This window comes from Dasypus novemcinctus, chromosome 10, assembly GCF_030445035.2.
Source record: "Dasypus novemcinctus isolate mDasNov1 chromosome 10, mDasNov1.1.hap2, whole genome shotgun sequence".
NCBI lineage: Eukaryota > Metazoa > Chordata > Mammalia > Cingulata > Dasypodidae > Dasypus > Dasypus novemcinctus.
This window is the reverse complement of record NC_080682.1, coordinates 106,418,528-106,437,066: the sequence shown is the minus strand read 5'-3', so window position 1 is coordinate 106,437,066 and position 18,539 is coordinate 106,418,528. Positions and strand designations below refer to the sequence as shown.

Here is an 18,539-nt window from a genome sequence, read left to right as displayed (position 1 = left end):
GCTGTGACACATACCAAACACTAATGGCCTAAGCAAAAGAAATTTATTGGCTCGTGGTTTCAGAGGCTAAACATCCAAAATCAAGGTCTTGGCAGGCCATGCTTCCTTCCAGAGTTGGTGGCATTCTGGCGCTGGGTGGCTGCAAGCCTTAGGGCTCTTTGGCTGGCACCCCTGCCTCCCATCACATGGCAATCTCTCGCTCTCCTTGTGTCTGCTCTTCCACTTCCTGCTGACTTCTGGCTTCTGGCTCCTCCCTGTGGCTTTCTCTGACTAACTACTTCCAACTTCCTTCTCATTACAAAAGACTCCAGTATTAGAGATTAAGGCCCACCTTGATTCACTTGGACCACACTTTACCTAAAAATAACATCTTCCAAAGGTCCTGTTTATAAATGGGTTCACACTCACAGGAATGTGGGTTAAGATTACGAGCATGTCTCTGTTGGGGTACGTAATTCAGTCTCCTGCAGTGGTAAGGGTAGATCACTCTGTTGCCCTCTCAACAACTCCTAACTCCTCACAGATCCGGGACGACACTGCCAGTGTTCAGGGGTGACATTTGATGTTATCCTTTCCCGTCTACAGCTGAGTCCAACTGTAGGGTGACTAGAACCCAGCATCAGAGCTTGAGTCATTAGTCCATGGTACCAGCCTGAGTATCTCCTAAAGGTGTTATTTTCCCCCACCACTGTTGATCCACTTCCTGGTGTGCCTCATGGGGAAGCTCATTTCCCTAAACACAGTCAAAAGCCTCCTTTTGTACAACTGACCCCACTTCCCACCAGGCTTGTACCATCTCTAAGAATAGACTGGGAAAATCGCCCTGGAGCCAATTCCATAGAGTTCTGGAAGCTAATAAACCATTTCTGCTCCCCACATTCCTTTTTCTTTCCTCCTTTTCCCAAGAAGTTGGAGGGGGACTTGGGTGGTCCACACCCATGTGTTTCAGCCAAAGCAAATATATTCTCAGTGCAGCAAACAGTTTTCTGTTCCTTTCATGGAAGTTCCTGGTCACAAAACTTTGCATCGTGCTCATCCTACTCAGTTACTACATATTAAAACTGTAATAGAATAGATCTGATACAGCAAAGAGGGAGACAAATAATTGACTTTTAATAGAAGAAAATGGAGAATTCACAGAGAGGCTCAGAGAAGATAAATCAAAAGACCGGGTTTTAAATGCAGTGCCTAATTACTAGTCCTCCAACCCCCAACTTTGATGGCTTAGATTTCCTTTACTTGCTGGGAGACTCCCTTTCCACAATTGTGCTTTGTCTGGCGAAATTCTATTCTTCTTACAAGGCACAGTTCAAATGTCACCTGCTTTGTGAAGTCTTTCTTAATTCTCATCAAGCTCCCTACACTTTCCTCCTTTGCACTCTTTTACAGCACTTTTGAAAAAAATTCCACAGTAATAAAACACATATGGTATTGTCTTGTAGATGGTATATGTTCCCTTTTTTTCTAACCCACAGTAAATTAGGGGTAAATGTCCCTCCACGGGCCTTTCATTATCCTATAAAATTATATGTGTGCATATTTTATTATATATTTTAATAGAAAACTACTCCAGTAATTGCTAATAATGAGAGACAGTAGAGTGTGGTGGTTAAACCATAGTCTCTGGAGTCAGACAGACCTGGGTTCAAATTCTGTGAAACTTGGGCAACTTAATCTCCCCGCATCTCAATTTTTGGGGAATAATAATCATGGTCACCCCAAAGCATTGTTGTGAGGATTAAATGAGCTAATACATGTAAAACCCCTAACACATGTGACATAATATACACTCAGTAATTGTAAGCCATTATTATTATACTATATACTTCAAATATACATGCTGTTTTTTCATTTAACATTATTTAATATATACATTTCCAAGGAGATTGAACAGGGACACCAAGAGTTACTCTAACTTTGTTCTTGACAAAATATAGCCTTATCTTGTGATAAGGCCCTTGAGTTTTAAAAATATGTAATAATATATTTTGGTTCTTTTCATCTCACAAAGAGTCTGAAGAAGTTATAACCTTGAGTTAATATCTGGCAGTATAAGATACCCCTATATTATTCAACTATTCCTCTGTTTAATATAGAACAGAGTATTTAATGGTATTAAATAGTTAGAAACAATCTTTATGTCCAACAATAGTGAATGGTTAAAGTCATCAGTGATGTAGCTTCTGGATAGAATAAAATACAGCCATAAAAAATTCTGCCTATGTATTAACACAAAAAAAAATAGCATTGATAACAATGTAGAGTGAAACAATCAGGATATGAAAATGTATAAAAAATATGATTATAACTATGTGAAACTATATATTAGTCAAAGTGTTTGCAGTGCCTGTGTTTCAGTGGTGCATTTTTTTTCTGTTTACCATCTGTTTTATAATGTGCTTATTCACTAAAATGAATTTTTAAAAATTTACAAAAATGAAATGATTGGAAGGATATATAGTTATATCAATCATCATCCCATGGCACCCAGAGGATAGCAACCCACTTATATGGATATTCTTCCCCAGATTTGTCTGGAAAGCCCCTCTTTACTTTTTACCATATTCAGCCTAAGGTTGAATGGCTGCAGGGACAGTTAATTACTATGCTTAATTACTATGCATTGGGGACTCTTTCAGGTTTGTTTCTTCCTTCTCTTTCTCACTAACTTTATAGACTCTAGGAAGTACTACCTGGAGCCCAAGTTATATTTTTACTAGGATTTTTATAGTTCCATGTGAAGATTAATAGAAAAAGAAATGACGACACCCTGCAATTACATGGTTTTGCATGCTTTAAGACTTGAGGAGGGAAACGGACTTTGGCCCAGTGGTTAGGGCGTCCGTCTACCACATGGGAGGTCCGCGGTTCAAACCCCGGGCCTCCTTGACCCGTGTGGAGCTGGCCATGCGCAGTGCTGATGCGTGCAAGGAGTGCCGTGCCACGCAGGGGTGTCCCTATGTAGGGGAGCCCCACACGCAAGGAGTACGCACGTGAGGAGAGCCGCCCAGCGTGAAAAGAAAGAGCAGCCTGCCCAGGAATGGTGCCGCCCACACTTCCCGTGCCGCTGACGACAACAGAAGCGGACAAAGAAACAAGATGCAGCAAATAGACACCAAGAACAGACAACCAGGGGAGGGGGGGAAATTAAATAAATAAATCTTTAAAAAAAAAAAAAAAAAGACTTGAGAAGTTGGGAAGTGGATTTGGCTCAACAGATGGAGCATCCACCTACCACATGGGAGGTCCAGGGTTCAAACCCAGGGCCTCCTGACCCACGCGATGAGCTGGCCCATGCGCAGTGCTGATGCACACAAGGAGTACTGTGCCACGCAGGGGTGTCCCCCACGTAGGGGAGCCCCATGTGCAAGGAGTGCACCCTGTAAGGAGAGCTGCCCAGTGCAGAAAAAGTGCAACCTGCCCAGGAGTGGCACTGCACTTACAGAGAGCTGACACAGTAAGATGATGCAACAAAGGAGACACATATTCCTCATGCCACTGACAAGAATACAAGTGGACACAGAAGAACATGCAGCGAATGGACACAGAGAGCAGACAACTGGGGGGAGGGGCGGGGGGTGAGAAATAAATTAAAAATAAGAAGAAGAAGACTTGAGGGCACTTTAAGAAATTTCATTTTCATTCATTTTTCCACCTTCTTTAGTAAGGGTGAGCATTTGAAATTTGTAAATGAGGAAATTGAGGAGACCTGATTTGCATCAGGGCTACATTTCTAGTCTGCTGCTCATTTCCATGAGTTTTATTATCTACTTGTGGTAAAAAATACAGTAAAATTAAAAAAAAATCCATTTAATGGCTTGTTCAGAGGAAATAGCCTCAACAGGATTAACAATTTCTTTCCTTTTTTTATAGGCAGGAAATGTTTCCTATGCCCTCAGCCTCTCCCGAGAGTTTCTTCTCTACAGTACGTAATGATAAAAGATAAGCCAAAGGTCTTATTTATGGGAAAATCCCTTCTGCACCTGGTCGTTAATTGCTGCAAGTGAAATACAGATATCTATTTTTATTATTCTACTTTCGACATCCAAGGCACATTTTAAATTTTGGATTAAATCTTAATTATATGCAGATCAATACATCAGGGGGAAATTTTTAAGTTAGTTGGAAAATGCTAAAAAGAGGATATCAGTCTGTCCCTTTCTTCCTCCATCCCTAACCAGTTAAATATTAGTGTTGCTTCCATAGGGAATGAGTCCAGGATTGGGAGCCAGTTTCTTCAGGGACATTTTAGAAGTAGACCTGAGAATGAATGAAATCAATGAGAGCTGTGTGTGCAAGAAGGAGAGTGATTCAGCAGGATTATTCACTTTGGCTGTTTACAGAGCTATATCAATTCTTTCTTTAACCAGAGCTCACTTTGCTCTGCAAGCCTCCTGCCCAGTCAGCCGCAGAGCTCAGCTTCAACTCCCTTCGGGGAGTGGCTCTTGAACAGTGAACAGCATAATGAGTTAAACAGGAGGGAGACTCTTCCTAGCTCAGCTCTCTACTGTGCTTGGATACTTTGCTTAAAATTTTGATGGCAGTTGGCGCCCCAGGTTTTTCTTGAACCAGGTCTTCAGATAGTAAAATAGGATACAAAATCAATATTGTTATTTTTAGTATTCATAAAGTAGTTCATGTAGGCCTTTACTAGTGTATTTGTTCCTAAATTTTTAATGAATGCATTTAGTGACATTATTCCTTTCTGAGAATTTTACGAACAGTAGGATAAGGAAGTAGCTGTATGATCTGGAAACATGTGGGTAATTAGTGTTGGAGGCACAATTACAACCCAACCTGCCTTTTCTTCTCTGTGCTTGACTGATTAAAATCTCTGCCTCTCAGAGAACCCAAATTGTGCGCTCTCATAGGTGGATTAAGTAGGGCACGGCAACTTGAGATTCCTGGTTCCATGTCTGACTTTGCAATATTTTCACTGATGTTTTGAGCTCAGCATATCCATTCTCCAAAACTTCATTTCTCCTTTTGTCAAAAAAGGTTGGTAACTTCTGTCCCCTCCCTTCCTCCTTTGCCAGGGTGGTGGTGGTAGTTAGAGGTACACTGAGCTCCTCAGAGAAAGATGCTCTGGGAGCAGTAGAACAATTCAGCACCTCCTTCTGAGATGCTCTGAGAGCCATGCCCAGAGGCCAGCAGGCCATGGGTACCTGCCAACCCACAGGGCATCTTGCAGTCAAAGTGGCACAAACAGGTGGGCACAAACAAGACACACAATTGCTGGGTTTCTCTGAACCCTTGTGGGACTCCAGGCTAGAACCACTTTGTTCCATAATGCTCTATTCTGAGTTTAGGGCATAGAAATTCTGAAGGATCTAGTGGAGTAGAGCATGAATTAGCTTCTAGTTCTCTAAAGTATAGGTTAGATCCCTCTACTATAGATTTTGGCTCTCTGGACTTCTCTTTCGTAATACTCACTTAATCATGTTTTGTTCTAAGTAGTTAGTTAATATTCCTTTTTCCCATTAGACTCTAAACTGGTGGTTAGCCTCCAGCGCAATATCCTGTACATGGTAGATGTTCATTGAAGATTCACTGAGTGGATAGGTGAATGAATGAATGAATGAATGAATGAATGAAGCTTCTTCCCTATCCATAAAACAGATCATCACACTATTCTAGCCTCATGATACCTTGGTGTAAAATGTTCAGTACTATTTTCCTTCCCAAAGCCCTTTGCACCTTCATCTACCAGCCCAGCTCAACCCTTTTAAAATGCCAGACAGTCTTCTGGAAGTGACAGCCTTTCATGTCCCTGTGCACTGATACAGGTATTCAGGTGTCCACTTGCTGTGAAGCTGTAGGAAACCCTGGCAGCACTCCCTGGGGGCAGTATCTGCTAATAAGTATTATTTCCTGCTGTGATTTCTTCCAGGTCCAGATAATCAGAGGGTGGCCAGGAATGTCTTGAAATATGAAAGACTCTTGGCAGAGAGCCCCCATCAGGCAGTGGCTGAGGCTGTCATCCAGAGGCCCAATGTGCCCCACCTGCAGACCAGAGACACCTATGAGGGCTTGTGTCAGACCCTAGGCTCCCAGGTAAGACTCCTCTGCAAAGGGGGGCGGGGCGGGCTTGGCTAGAGAGTGAGAGGTAGAACTGGGACAATGTGAGCAGGAAGAACTGAGGTATTAAAACAAATCAAGCTTCCTCAGTATCAGAGTGAGTGCATTCTGTGCCCCGACATTGCAGTTTTTCCATGCCCTTCTTCCAACGTGGGTTTCTGCTCCTAGACCCTTCTTCTCTTCAGCCAGTCTGCTCTTTTCCTTCCAGCCTACTCACTTCCAGCTCCCTAGCCTCTACTGCTCCTATGAGACCCATTCCAGCCCCTACCTGCTGCTCCAGCCTGTCCAGAAGGAGGTCATCCACCTAGAACCCTATGTGGTTCTCTACCACGACTTTGTCAGTGACTTGGAGGCTCAGAAAATTAGAGGACTCGCAGAACCATGGGTGAGTGTCCCCAAAGCCTGCCAAGAACTTCCCTGTGTGTCTTCACATGCCTGGAGATGAGCAGTGTGAGCCCGGACACCCAGATGCTTCATCCGTCCAGGAATTTAATGTGTCAACCATTCTTTGTTTAAAGAGGAAACCGAGGCCCAGAGAGGAGAAGGGACCTGATTAAGGTCACACATTTAGCTAGTGACAGAGCCTGTGCTGGAACTCAGAAGCATATTGATGGCTACTCTGCTGCTCTGCCTTCTTGTGTCAGGTAACTCAGGCTAACTTACGCTTGGTAACAAGCAATCCCCAAACTACAGGGACAACAATAAAGGTTTGTTTTTCACTTTCTCCTATGATGTGTCTTGGGCTGGCTGCTGCCCCGCTGTGCAGTCTGCACTCTGGGACCTAGCTTGATATAGCAGCATCTGTTTGGAACATGGCCAGTCTCGTGGGAGAGGAAAGAGACTGAGATGGCAAACCACAAACTGGCTCTTAAAGCTCCTGCTCGGGAGGGCCAAGCGTTACTTCCATCCATGTGTCAAAGAAAACGTGCAGCCGCTACTGAGATCAACAGGGAGAGTATATTTAATTCTTCCACAGGGAAGGTGCTGCAAGTCACTGAGTCAAGCTCATTGTCAATGGGGAAGGACAATTAATCCTCCCCCAAGAGGGTTGGCAGATTTTAGATAAATCATCTGCCCTGCCTCACCACTGTATGCACGTTGCCACTTTAAAAAAATGGCACCTCAGTGCTGTCTGTCCTAGGCTTAATTTTCCAAGCGTTCAGGGGAGAGGCCAAAGCAGACATCACCCGTCAATACGTGCCATGCATTCATACATCCATTCTGCCATTCATCGACATACACTGGGAACTGCTGTGTGCCAGGCACCGTACTGGGCCTTTACAAAGATTCAGTATTGCTCCCTTTCATTTAGGAGCTACTGCATATTGGGGGGAAAAACGAGTATTTGCAATACTGCCTATAATAGAGGTATGTGCAGAGGGTTGTGCTATGGTAGCATAAAAACATCTGCCTTCCTCTGAAGGAAAGGCAGTTGGGTGAAGAGCAGATGGGGAGGTGAGGGAGAAACAGGGAAGGCTTCCCTCTGGAGCTGACATTTGCCCAACTCACACAGAACAACATGAGCGATGTGTTCAGAGCACGGGAAGGCACTTGGCGGCTACATGTGCTCTGGGTGGGGTGGGAGGTTACAGGACATGAGGCTAGAGGGGGTGACATCATTAGGAAACACTCTAAGTGCCATGCTGGGGAGTTTGGATTTTGGCCGGCAGGCAGTGGTTTGCTGTACAGGAGAGTGCTATGATTTGATATGTGGATTTTTAAAAAGACTGGCAGCAGACATGGATTGGCAGGAGATTAGCAATAACTGTTTCATCTAAAAGCACCCCCAGTGCTTTGTCAGTCTTTGACAATCTTTGTCCAGAAGCTTTCTGTGAGATTAAGCTCCACTGATGACCTGGAATGTGTTTCCAATAGCTTTGGTTTCTCAGTGAGCCGGCTATAGTATTTAGCATTAGCTGCTTTTTCCTTAGAGTGACTCTGTTGCTATGGTAACAGGACAGGAGGCCCATCCAGAGATGTTCATTTAATCCTTTGGCCAGATCATCTGTTTGGTTCCTGTATTAGTCAGTCACAGGGGTGCTGATGGAAAGTACCAGAAATCTGTTGGTTTTTATAAAGGTTATTTATCTGGGGTAGAAACTTAGAGTCCCAAGTCCCTAAACAGTCCAGCTCAAGGTACCATAAGAGGTACTTCCTCACCAAAGTCTGTTGCCATGTGGTGAAGCAAGATGCGGGTGACATCTGCGAGGGTTCAGCCTTCCTCCCTCTCTCAAGCCTCTGTGGTCCTGGCTCCTCTTGATCTCAGCTGTAGGCTGGAGGGCTCGTTTCTTTCCAGGCTCCGCTGCTCTGGTCCCTTCACAAAGTCAGCCATAGACTCTCAGGCAAATGGTTCATCTGTCTTCCTGGGGCTGTAGGATTCTCTTCAGTGTCTATGGAGCTCCCTTCCTCTTTCCTCGTATACCTGCTTCTGTGTAAGACACTGTCTTATCGGCCCACCGAGGGGGCAGGGTCTCAACCCTGCACGCCCTAATAACATGGTCGAATCAAAGCCCTAATGTTGATTCAATCAAGGAAATGTAAAGCTTTTGAATTTAAATCAATCAAAGGGTATTGTGCCCAGAGGAACAGACTAGTTGCGAAACATAATCGATATCTCTTTTTAAAATTCATAAATAATATCTAACTGCCATAGCTCCCTTGCCCCAGGAGCCTCTTGCGGGGATTGCTGTTCCCTGTCTGTCTGTCTGTCCCAGGACTTTGCCCTGAACTCATGTGGTGGTGACTGCACGATGCACAGACACTGCCGCAATGGCTTGTGTGGGATGTATCTGCTACCTCTTCGCCGTCCCTTTCCCAAAGAAAGCTCTCTTGCCACTTCTCCACCTATCCACGCCCTCCCCATTCCTGAAGACTCAGTTGGAATCCCACGTCTCCCTCGGGCCCACCAGCCCTCACCACTCTGACCCACGTTCATTGAGTCATTCAGTGCAGGGGTTTTTCAGAGCACTTTTTCGGGGACCACGTACAATGACCCATCCCTCTTCCAAACTCAAAGCTTTTCTCATCGGATTTTTCATACTTAATTTTATCATCTTTTCTGTCATATATTGTGTTGGCTGGTATCATGCACGAGCCTATGTCTTGTCCCAACGAGACTGTAAACGAGTATTCGTTGTACTTTGAAATGCCTAGCATGCTGTTATGCCTTTTGCAGCCAAAGTCATCTTTAAAAAGTCAGCCCTTGTTTAAAATGCTTTGACGGGTCACTTTTGTTCTCCTGCTTACAAAGCCCTGTGACCTGACAGCTGCCGACCCCTTCAGCCACATCTCCCCCTTACACTTCACATTCCTGTCTTACAAACAACTTCCATTTCCTTGAACATGCCATTCTTTCTCTAGCCTCCACATACTCCTCTCTGCGGGAAGTGTTTTCCTTGACTTCTCTCCACTTGTATGCCTCTCCTTTGTCTTTTGTACATTTTGGGAAGCCTTCCTGGTCCCCCATAAGTGTGAGCTAGAGGCCCCTTCTCTATGTTTCCACAGCACCCTGTACTTCCCCATTAGGACCCCCCTAGATGATACTTGGGCAGAGACCTTGTCTGGTTTAATATATTATTTTCCCCATGTCTAGCATAGTGCTTATTGCAGGGAAGAACCAATAAATATTTGCTCCAAAAAAGGCATGACTTGTGGGTACACGAGAAATAATTGTTAAAGGAATTGAGTACAAGGTGGCTCTTTAATGGGGGTGGGGTGGGGATGGGATTCCCCAGGAATTTTTTTAAGCCATCGATTTTGCCCTAAACGAACTTAAGGGAGCCTCTCTACTCAATAAATGGCTCAGGAGAGGATGCCTGGAGCAACGGGTGAAGGCAGGGACAGCGGCATTGTCACACACCTGCCAATCCCTGCATCCTCATACTGCAGCGCGGTAAGGCTGAGAAGAACTTCCCAGGATGCGAGGTTCAAGTGCTGTGGTCTACAGACGGGAAACGAGCGTCTAAGGAGAGGAAGAGCCTTTTCCAGGGTCATGCCCTTGGTTTAGCGGTTTGACCAATAATATTACAGAAGCTTTGCGGAAGGGAAAGGGTTTCTGGCTTGTGCAGTTCATCGCCTCGTGTGAAGCTCTGACTGCGGGTGAAGCACCAGGGCTGGGTCTGAGTCCTTCACGTGCCTTTACGGGCAGGACCATGCTGCGTTCATTCATTTGTTCACTTGACCCATCTTGAGCACCTGCTCCTTGCCGGGCCTCCTCTGGACCCCAAGAATACGACACTGAAAAAAGACCAAGTCCTTGTCCTGGTGGAGCTGACTTTCTGATGACCGACTGGGGAGTGGAGAAATCCTAATGTAAATAATTAGCACTTACCTTTCTGTCCCTTGTACAATGCCTTGCAATTAGAAGGCTCTGAACTGAAAAATAACTTAATTGCTAATTTGTAGACATTCATAGAGCCATTGAGTTAAATTAGTGACTTCAGACCTGGTATTTTTTTGTTTGCTTTTGATTTATTTTTTTCTGGGTGAGAAAGGTTTAAATGAAAGGGATGAAAAGGAGAGAATCATTATGAATTCTTTGTAAAAGATAAGAAGAACAGTGCTCAGTGATTGACTATATATTAGAGAAGAGAGGACAAGGAGGAATTTTAGGGATAAGTCCCAGAATTCTAGCTTAGGTGCCCAGGAACAGTTATTTGCAGAGATGAGGACTGTTAGATTAGTGTAGGTATTCTTGTTGATGTTCTCCCAAGTGCTTAATGTCTAAATCATAAACATACATATAAATCATATCAGGAAGTGGACTTGGCCCAGTGGTTAGGGCGTCTGTCTACCACATGGGAGGTCCGCGGTTCAAACCCCGGGCCTCCTTGACCCATGTGGAGCTGGCCCATGCGCAGTGCTGATGCACACAAGGAGTGCCCTGCCACACAGGGGTGTCCCCGCACAGGGGAGCCCCACGCGCAAGGAGTGTGAGCTGGCCCATGCGCAGTGCTGATGCGCACAAGGAGTGCCCTGCCATGCAGGGGTGTCCCCTTGTAGGGGAGCCCCATGCGCAAGGAGTGCGCCCTGTAAGGAGAGCCACCCAGTGGGAAAGAAAGTGCAGCCTGCCCAGGAATGGTGCTGCACACACGGAGAGCTGACACAACGAAAAGAAACACAGATTTCCGTGCTGCTGACAACAACAGAAGCGGGCGAAGAATATGCAGCAAATAGACACAGAGAACAGACAACCGGGGTGGAGGGTTGGGGTGGGGAAGGGGAGAAAAAGAAAGAAATCTTAAAAAAAAATTCACATCGTATATTTTGTGTATAATCCATATATATTCACTTTCTACTTAGCAAAAATGCCCCTTTTAGAATAAAAAAGTAAAATAACAACAACACCTAAGTACTTCATTACTAACTCTGCTTTTTTGATAAGTAAGACAGTTACAGCAAAATAGATTTCGATACTCTAAGGAAGGGCTTCCATCAGCATTGCTCAGTAGGAGCAGGCCACCCCTGGGGGTGGAGAGCTTCCTGCCCTTGGAGGGTGCATTCATTTCATTTGACAGACACTTGCTAAGTGCTTCCCAGACTGAGGCCCTGTGCTGGGCTCTGGGGTTACAAAGATGAGTGAGAAATAACCTTGCTCTTACCGAATTCTGTCTTGCAGATACAAAAAGGGATCCAAATATCAGCTTATTTTATGTCCACAAACTTTTACTGAGTGCTTACCATCTGCCAGAAATGGTGCTGATGTTTATTTTTTCAATTCTGAGATTTTCCTGTCTTTTTTTTTTTTGGAAGCGTAGTACCTGGGGTTGAACCCAGGACCTCGCTGCGTGGGCGGCAGGTGCTCAACCGCTGAGCTACGCCCGCTCCTGTGCTTATTGTATTTATTATCAAGAGGATAGCTATCAGTCAATTAGTAGCATGTGCAAAATACCCTTTAATCGGGGAGGAACTGGCAGTCATTATGCTTCGCCTTATAGTGAAATTCATTAGAGAAATGAAAGCGCTGCTTCCCTTTGTATCATAACCTCTTGAACTTTGTCTTGTGTCCTCTCCAGCTACAGAGATCAGTGGTAGCTTCAGGTGAAAAGCAGTTACAAGTGGAGTACCGCATCAGCAAAAGGTAAGAAGGACCCTCCTCGGGCGGGGCCTGCCTGCCATGGGGCTGCCCGCACCCTGTCCTGTGGCACCGCAGACCGCCAGGCCGGGCCGTCAGGGATGCTGCTGGAGAACCTTTAGGTCACGTTTATATCTTCACAGTCTCTTTGAGAGAGAGACATTTCCACTCTCCACCCATGGACATTTCAGATTATTGTATCATCTGGTATTTGACTAGAAGACCATTAGGGAAAGACTTTTAAAAACTCCTATGCCCTAAACCAAAAAATAAATATACAGTTGTTTTCCTAACAAGGATTGCATTTCCAGAGGTAACAGTCTTGTTCCCATTTGTAATTTTACTTTACAAGATTCCATTCCCACCCCATGACTCATATTCAAAGTACGACTTAGTAACTAACATTCAGGCAAGAAGGATGAATAGAATCTATGGATATGATGACTTCTTAGAGGAGCAGATTCAGCTGTGAAAGACCCAATTTCATCCCATTCCCTTGATCCCTGCCCACCCCCACTGCAGCCCTTTATTTTTGCCTTAGATGGGCTGCTGATACAGTGAGACGAGGCCTTCCCACCCGAGCCGTGCTAGTCATGTCAGGGTCCTTTGGGAGAAGCCAGACCTCAGGATTTATGCTAGTGCCTGACCTAGAACTTCCCTGGGAAGTGAGATGAGTGATGAAATGTGTGGTTCAGATTCATGTGGCTTAACTTATTTAAGTCTGGTACATTTAGGATGTTTCACATTAGGAATTAGTCTCTAAACTTTGGAGGTCCGTGCAGCCTCAGCTTTCTGATATTCTAATCTTGAAGAGGAAATACAATATTGTATTTGGTGATTCATTGCTTTTAGGGGAGTAGGTAGTATTTTCTTCATTTTTCCGATGAAGAAACTGAGAACCTGGTTGCCCCTTCTTTCCCTCTTTCTCACCTTCCATCACTCTACAACCCTTTGAAGTTTGAGTCTATCCTCACAACTTCACTGGAGCTGTCTCAAAGATCACCCATGAACTTTTCATCACCGAATCATTCTCCTGCCCACAAACCTTCACTGACTATCCATAATCCACAGAGTCCAGATTCCTTACCACCACTCGATTCCTACAGGAGCCTACTTTTCCAGCCTTATCTCCTGTTACTTTCGTAGACCAAATGCTCTTACTATGCTAGATTATCTCCTGCAAGTACTGTGTATTGTCAGGCCTCCATGTCTGTAATTCCTGGCTGTTTCTTCAGCCTGGAATTATCTCTGTATCTTTTCCATCTATTGAAATTTTACCCAGTTGAAATTTTGTTTCAATATCACCATGTTACCCCATGGCCCCAGTCACAATTAACTGCCCTTTCCTTTGTACACTCCCAGCATTTTATTTTGAATTCTATTATACATTTTTTTCAGTCCACCTTAATTTGTACTTAGTTATTTTTATGTTTGTTTTCTCCCACTTAATTCATGAACTCTTTGAAGGCAACAACTTCGTTTTGGGTATCTCCATAAACCTCAGAGCATGTAACATCGCACTTTGTGTGTACTCCACGGAAAGAATGAGCCCATTAGTCCGTGCCTTAAAGTGCAAACAGGTGTTCTTCCCACATCATGCCACGGCACCTCCCTTTGGAGACCTGCTGGTCTCCCCCAAGAGGCTCACTGGCTCTGCTTGGGGAGCGCTTCCTCATTTTCCAGGGACTTAAATTCTAACTCCAAATCCTACACTTTGTCAGAGGCACAACACGACATTCAGGAAAGGGGTCTAAATTTATTCTTCAGCTTTTTACCTATCCCGGTTGGTTCTTGGAGCAGAGCAGAAGAGCAGATTATCCCATGTTTAACAGAAATCACTAGATAGCTTACAGAGCATCTTCATAGGCATTATCTCTCACAAGTGCCACAAGCCCCTGAAGTAGATATTATCATTCCCATTTTATAGATGGACACATGGAGCCTTAGAAAGATTAAAGGTTAAGTGCCTGATGTGGGATCACACAGAGAGCTGTGTGCCTTTACTTTGTACCTCGGCCCTAGCACAGGGCCTGGCACTCAGCAGCCCTCAGAAAATATTTGTTGAGTGACTGAATGTAGAAATGTTGAAAGAGAGGATGGGGTAGACTGGGCAGACTTAACATGAGGGTGTAGGTAAATAGGCATCTGTGTCTTTTTTTTTTAAGATTTATTTATTTAATTTCCCCCCTTCCCCTCCTCCTGCCCTGCTGTTTTTGCTGTCTATGTTCTCTTCTCTTCTCATTTTCTCTCGATCCTGGGGATCTCTGATGGGGAGAGAGGTTCCCTGTCAATGGTGCCACCTTAGTTCGTGGTTCCTGCTGCACTTCACCTTGACTCTCCCCTTGTCTCTCTTTTTGATGCATCATCATCTTGCTGTGTGACTCACTTGCGCAGGGCACTGGCTCACCACACAGGCAGTTGTGTGGGTACTGACTTGCCACGTGGGCACACTTTCTCTTCTTTTTCACCAGGAGGCCCCAGGGATCGAACCCAGGTCTCCCATATGGTAGGCGGAAGCTCGATCACCTGAGCCACATCCACTTCCCCTGTGTCTATCTTTTGGTCCTTCCTTCCTTCTGACAATTGACTTCATTCATTCATTCATTCATTCATTCATTCATTCATTCCTTCACAGGCATTCTTTAGTCATTTCTGGCATCGGCCAGAATGAGTGCGCCCCGAGCAGGAATCACTGATGCTCCAGTCTGTGTTGTTTTAGTGCCTGGCTCAAGGATACTGTTGACCCCATGCTGGTGACCCTTGACCACCGCATTGCCGCCCTCACAGGCCTTGATGTCCAGCCCCCCTATGCAGAGTATCTCCAGGTGGTGAACTACGGAATCGGAGGACACTATGAGCCTCACTTCGACCATGCTACGGTAACGATGGAGTCAGTGACCCAGCTCCTGGGAGAGGGCGCTGGGGGCATTTATTTCCCTGAGGCAGAGCTCTCCAAGGGTGCTTGGGGGATACTAAGTGAGAAAGGTTGTTCCAGAAGATCAGAAAGCCTTGGTTCCCAGCTGATTGCTGTTGACTCATTTTTCTTATCTGCCACTGTCCACCTTTCCAAAATGTGCTGATGAGGATTTTTCATGTGGCCTGTAATGAGAAGCCTGCTTCATTCTCATTCCCCTAGTCACTCTTCTTTCCTCATTTTCTCAGCTCCCCATCTTTGCTGGCAGGTACTCTGCAAATACTTTTTGAGGTTTAAAAAGATCTCTCCAAAATTGGTCTATAGAGTCAACCCAAACTCTATCAAAATCACGGGAGGCTTTTTGAAAATAGAAATAGACAAGCTGATCCTAAAAGGTATATAGAAATACAAAGGACCTAGAACACTAAAACAATTTTTTAGAAGAACAGAGCTGGAGGAAGCACGATACCTGATTTCACGACTTAGTATGGAGCTACAGGCAATGTGGTATTAGTGTAAGAATAAGCACGTAGGCTAAGGGAGCAAACTAGAGAGTCCAGAAATAAACCCACACGTTTATGGTCTGTTGATTTTTGCAAAAGGTGCCCCAGTTGGATTCGGTTGTAAATGGGAGAGAATCGCAAATGGTGCTAGAACAATTAAATGTCTATCTGCAAAAAACAAAACAAAACAAAAACCTTTCAATGCATATCTCATACCAAAAATTAACTCAAAATGGATCACAGGCTTAAAGTTAAAATACAAAACTATAAAACTTCCAGAAGAAAACACAAGAGAAAATCTTCGTTGCCACTGGTCTTAGGCAAAGATTTTTTAGATATGACACCAAAGCATGATCCATAAAAGAAAAAAATTATAATTTTACCTCATCAAAATAAAGCCCTATGCTCTTTAAAAGACACCAGTAGACCATATGACCTAGCAATTTGCTCCTAGATATATATTCCCCAAGAATTGAAGGCAGGGACTCAAACAGGTGTTTGTGTACCAGCATTCATAGCAGTGTAATTCAGACTAGCAAAAAGGTGGAAACAACCCCAGTGTCCACCAGCAGATAAAAGGGGAAATAAAATGTGGTCTATACACACAGTGGACTATTTTCAGCCATTAAAAGGAATGAAGTTCTGATACTTGCTACAACATGGATGAACTTTAAAGACATTGTGTTGAGTGAAATAAGCCAGACACAAAAGGACAAATATTATATGATCTCAGTCATGTGAAATACTTAGGATATGCAAATTCATACAGTCAGAAACTAGAATACAAACTTAATTAGAATTAAGGCTTCATTGGTACAGAGTTTCTGTTTGGGGTGATGGAAAAGTTTGGGTAATGGATGGTGGTGATGGTAGGACAATATTGTGAATGTAATTCATACCACTGAATTGTATATTTGAAAATAGTAAATATGGGAAATTTTAGGTTGTATATATGTTACCAGAATTTTTAAAAACCCATAGAACTACAAAAAAAGTTTTGGTAATGGATGGTGGTGATGTTGGCACAACATTGCAAATATAATTAATACCACCAAATTGTTCATTTAAGCATGGTTAAAAGAACAAATTTTATGTTCTATATTTTTTTACCACAATAAATTTAAAAAACATTAGAAAATGAAAATACAAGCCATCAACTAGGGGGAAATACTTACATATCATATGAACTACTCACCAATAAAAAGGAATGAACTCCTGATATAGCCAACAACACAGATGAACCTTAAAAACACTATGCTACATGAAAGAAGCCAGGCACAAAAGACGACATGTTGTAGAATTCTCTTATTAAGAAATTTCTAGAGATGGTCCAACTATAGAGATCCAAAGCAGATCAGTGGTTGCCTAAGGTTGGGGATGGAAGTAGAAACTGCGAAAAACCAACGAGGGAACTTTTCCAACTCTTGGAATTGTTCTAAAAGTGGGTTGTAGGAATGGGTGTGCAGATGTTTAAATTTACTAAAACTCATTGAACTGTATAGTTACATTGGGTGAATTTTATGGCATGTAAATTATCTCAATAAAACTCTTCCATGACTTTAAAAAGTATCTCTTTTTCAGCAAATGGGAGCCCAAGTCTTATGACTTGGTATTTTCACAGAATAATTACCTGCAATATATTTTATATATATATATATTTCACAGAGAACCCAATGTACAGTACTTTCATTGCTGATAAGTAATCTGTTTGATTAGTGTATAATGCACTTTATTGAGTATCTGACAAATTAGTCAGAAACAGTATATCGACCACCTGTCAGCAAACATGGGCGCATACTCCACTAGGTATAGCTGAGTGCTGTACTCCATTATTGTCCCTCCCATTTTACCTGCCCCTCTGCCCGTATTTTGGTGAACTCCTCCTGTCACTGTAGTGCCATCTGCATGAAATAATGATGTTTTGTTTTTGTCTCAGTCACCAAACAGCCCCCTGTACAGAATGAAGTCTGGGAACCGAATTGCAACATTTATGATCTATGTGAGTCTGTTGCTCTGGAGGAACAGGGCATCTCAGTTCATGACTGATTATTTCTATCTCTCTTTTTATGGTTTTCTAAGCAATTTCACATATTGGTTTATCTGATACAATAACGATTGGATAGTTATTAAGCACAAAAGTCTTTAGGAATTTTTTGACTTTCAGACAATTTTTATGCAAGCTTTTTGTTAGACACTATAAGGAAATACAAAGAAATATAAGATAGAGATCTTGTCCTTAAAGAGTATATAGTCTGGGGGAGCAGATGTGGCTCAAGTAGTTGAGTGCCTGCTTCCCACATAGGAGGTCCGGGGTTCAGTTCCCGGTGTCTCCTAAAAACAAAACAAAACAATAAACAACGAGCAAACAAACGAGAAAACCAGCTCAGTGGTTGAGAGCCAGCTTCCACATACAAGGTCCTGGGTTCAATCCCCAGCCCTGATACCTAAAAAAAAAAAAAAAAGAAGAAGAAAGAATATATAGTCTTTAGATCTAAATATGGCCTTATCATAGGCTGTCGATTAGGATGGCCAGTAGAGTTACACTGAAGGCCAAGAGATCGTGAGACTTAAACAACACAGGAAGAGGATTGTGAGTCTCTTTCTTGGAGGTCCCATAGACTAGTTGCTGTTGAAAAACCAATATCTATAGATGAGATTGTGGAGCTGTGAGGGAAGAGAGGGAGGAGAAATGAGGCAGGTAAGATGAAAAGAGGAAGTGAGGGAAGAACAGAGATGTGTACAGGTAAATTCATTAACTGTTGCTTTCTGATATGTAGTGAAAATGTTTTCTTAAAATCTACAATATACTCCATTAAAAAAAATTGGTCTCCTTTCCTAATTCCCAACCTGATCCTAAGGGATTCGGTCCCAGTCTTTAGCTCTAACCTACCCCCTTCCCTTCAGTTGTCTCCCTGGAGAAGATCTAATTTCAGTCATCTGCCAGCCCAATTAGAAGAGCTCCTACTGCTTG

General features: G+C 43.5%; 1 protein-coding gene across 2 annotated transcripts in view; it reads left to right on the top strand.

Annotated features, from left to right (window-relative positions):
* The window catches only part of P4HA3 (prolyl 4-hydroxylase subunit alpha 3), a 53,937-nt gene that overhangs the window by 23,952 nt on the left and 11,446 nt on the right, over positions 1 to 18,539 (top strand). For both annotated transcript variants that reach the window (XM_004482650.4, XM_058305941.2), the window contains exons 5-10: positions 3,874 to 3,925; positions 5,891 to 6,054; positions 6,287 to 6,463; positions 12,093 to 12,157; positions 14,871 to 15,030; positions 17,505 to 17,567. In XM_004482650.4, the coding sequence (XP_004482707.1) occupies positions 3,874 to 3,925; positions 5,891 to 6,054; positions 6,287 to 6,463; positions 12,093 to 12,157; positions 14,871 to 15,030; positions 17,505 to 17,567 (681 nt within the window). The remainder of the gene's footprint in view (positions 1 to 3,873; positions 3,926 to 5,890; positions 6,055 to 6,286; positions 6,464 to 12,092; positions 12,158 to 14,870; positions 15,031 to 17,504; positions 17,568 to 18,539) is intronic.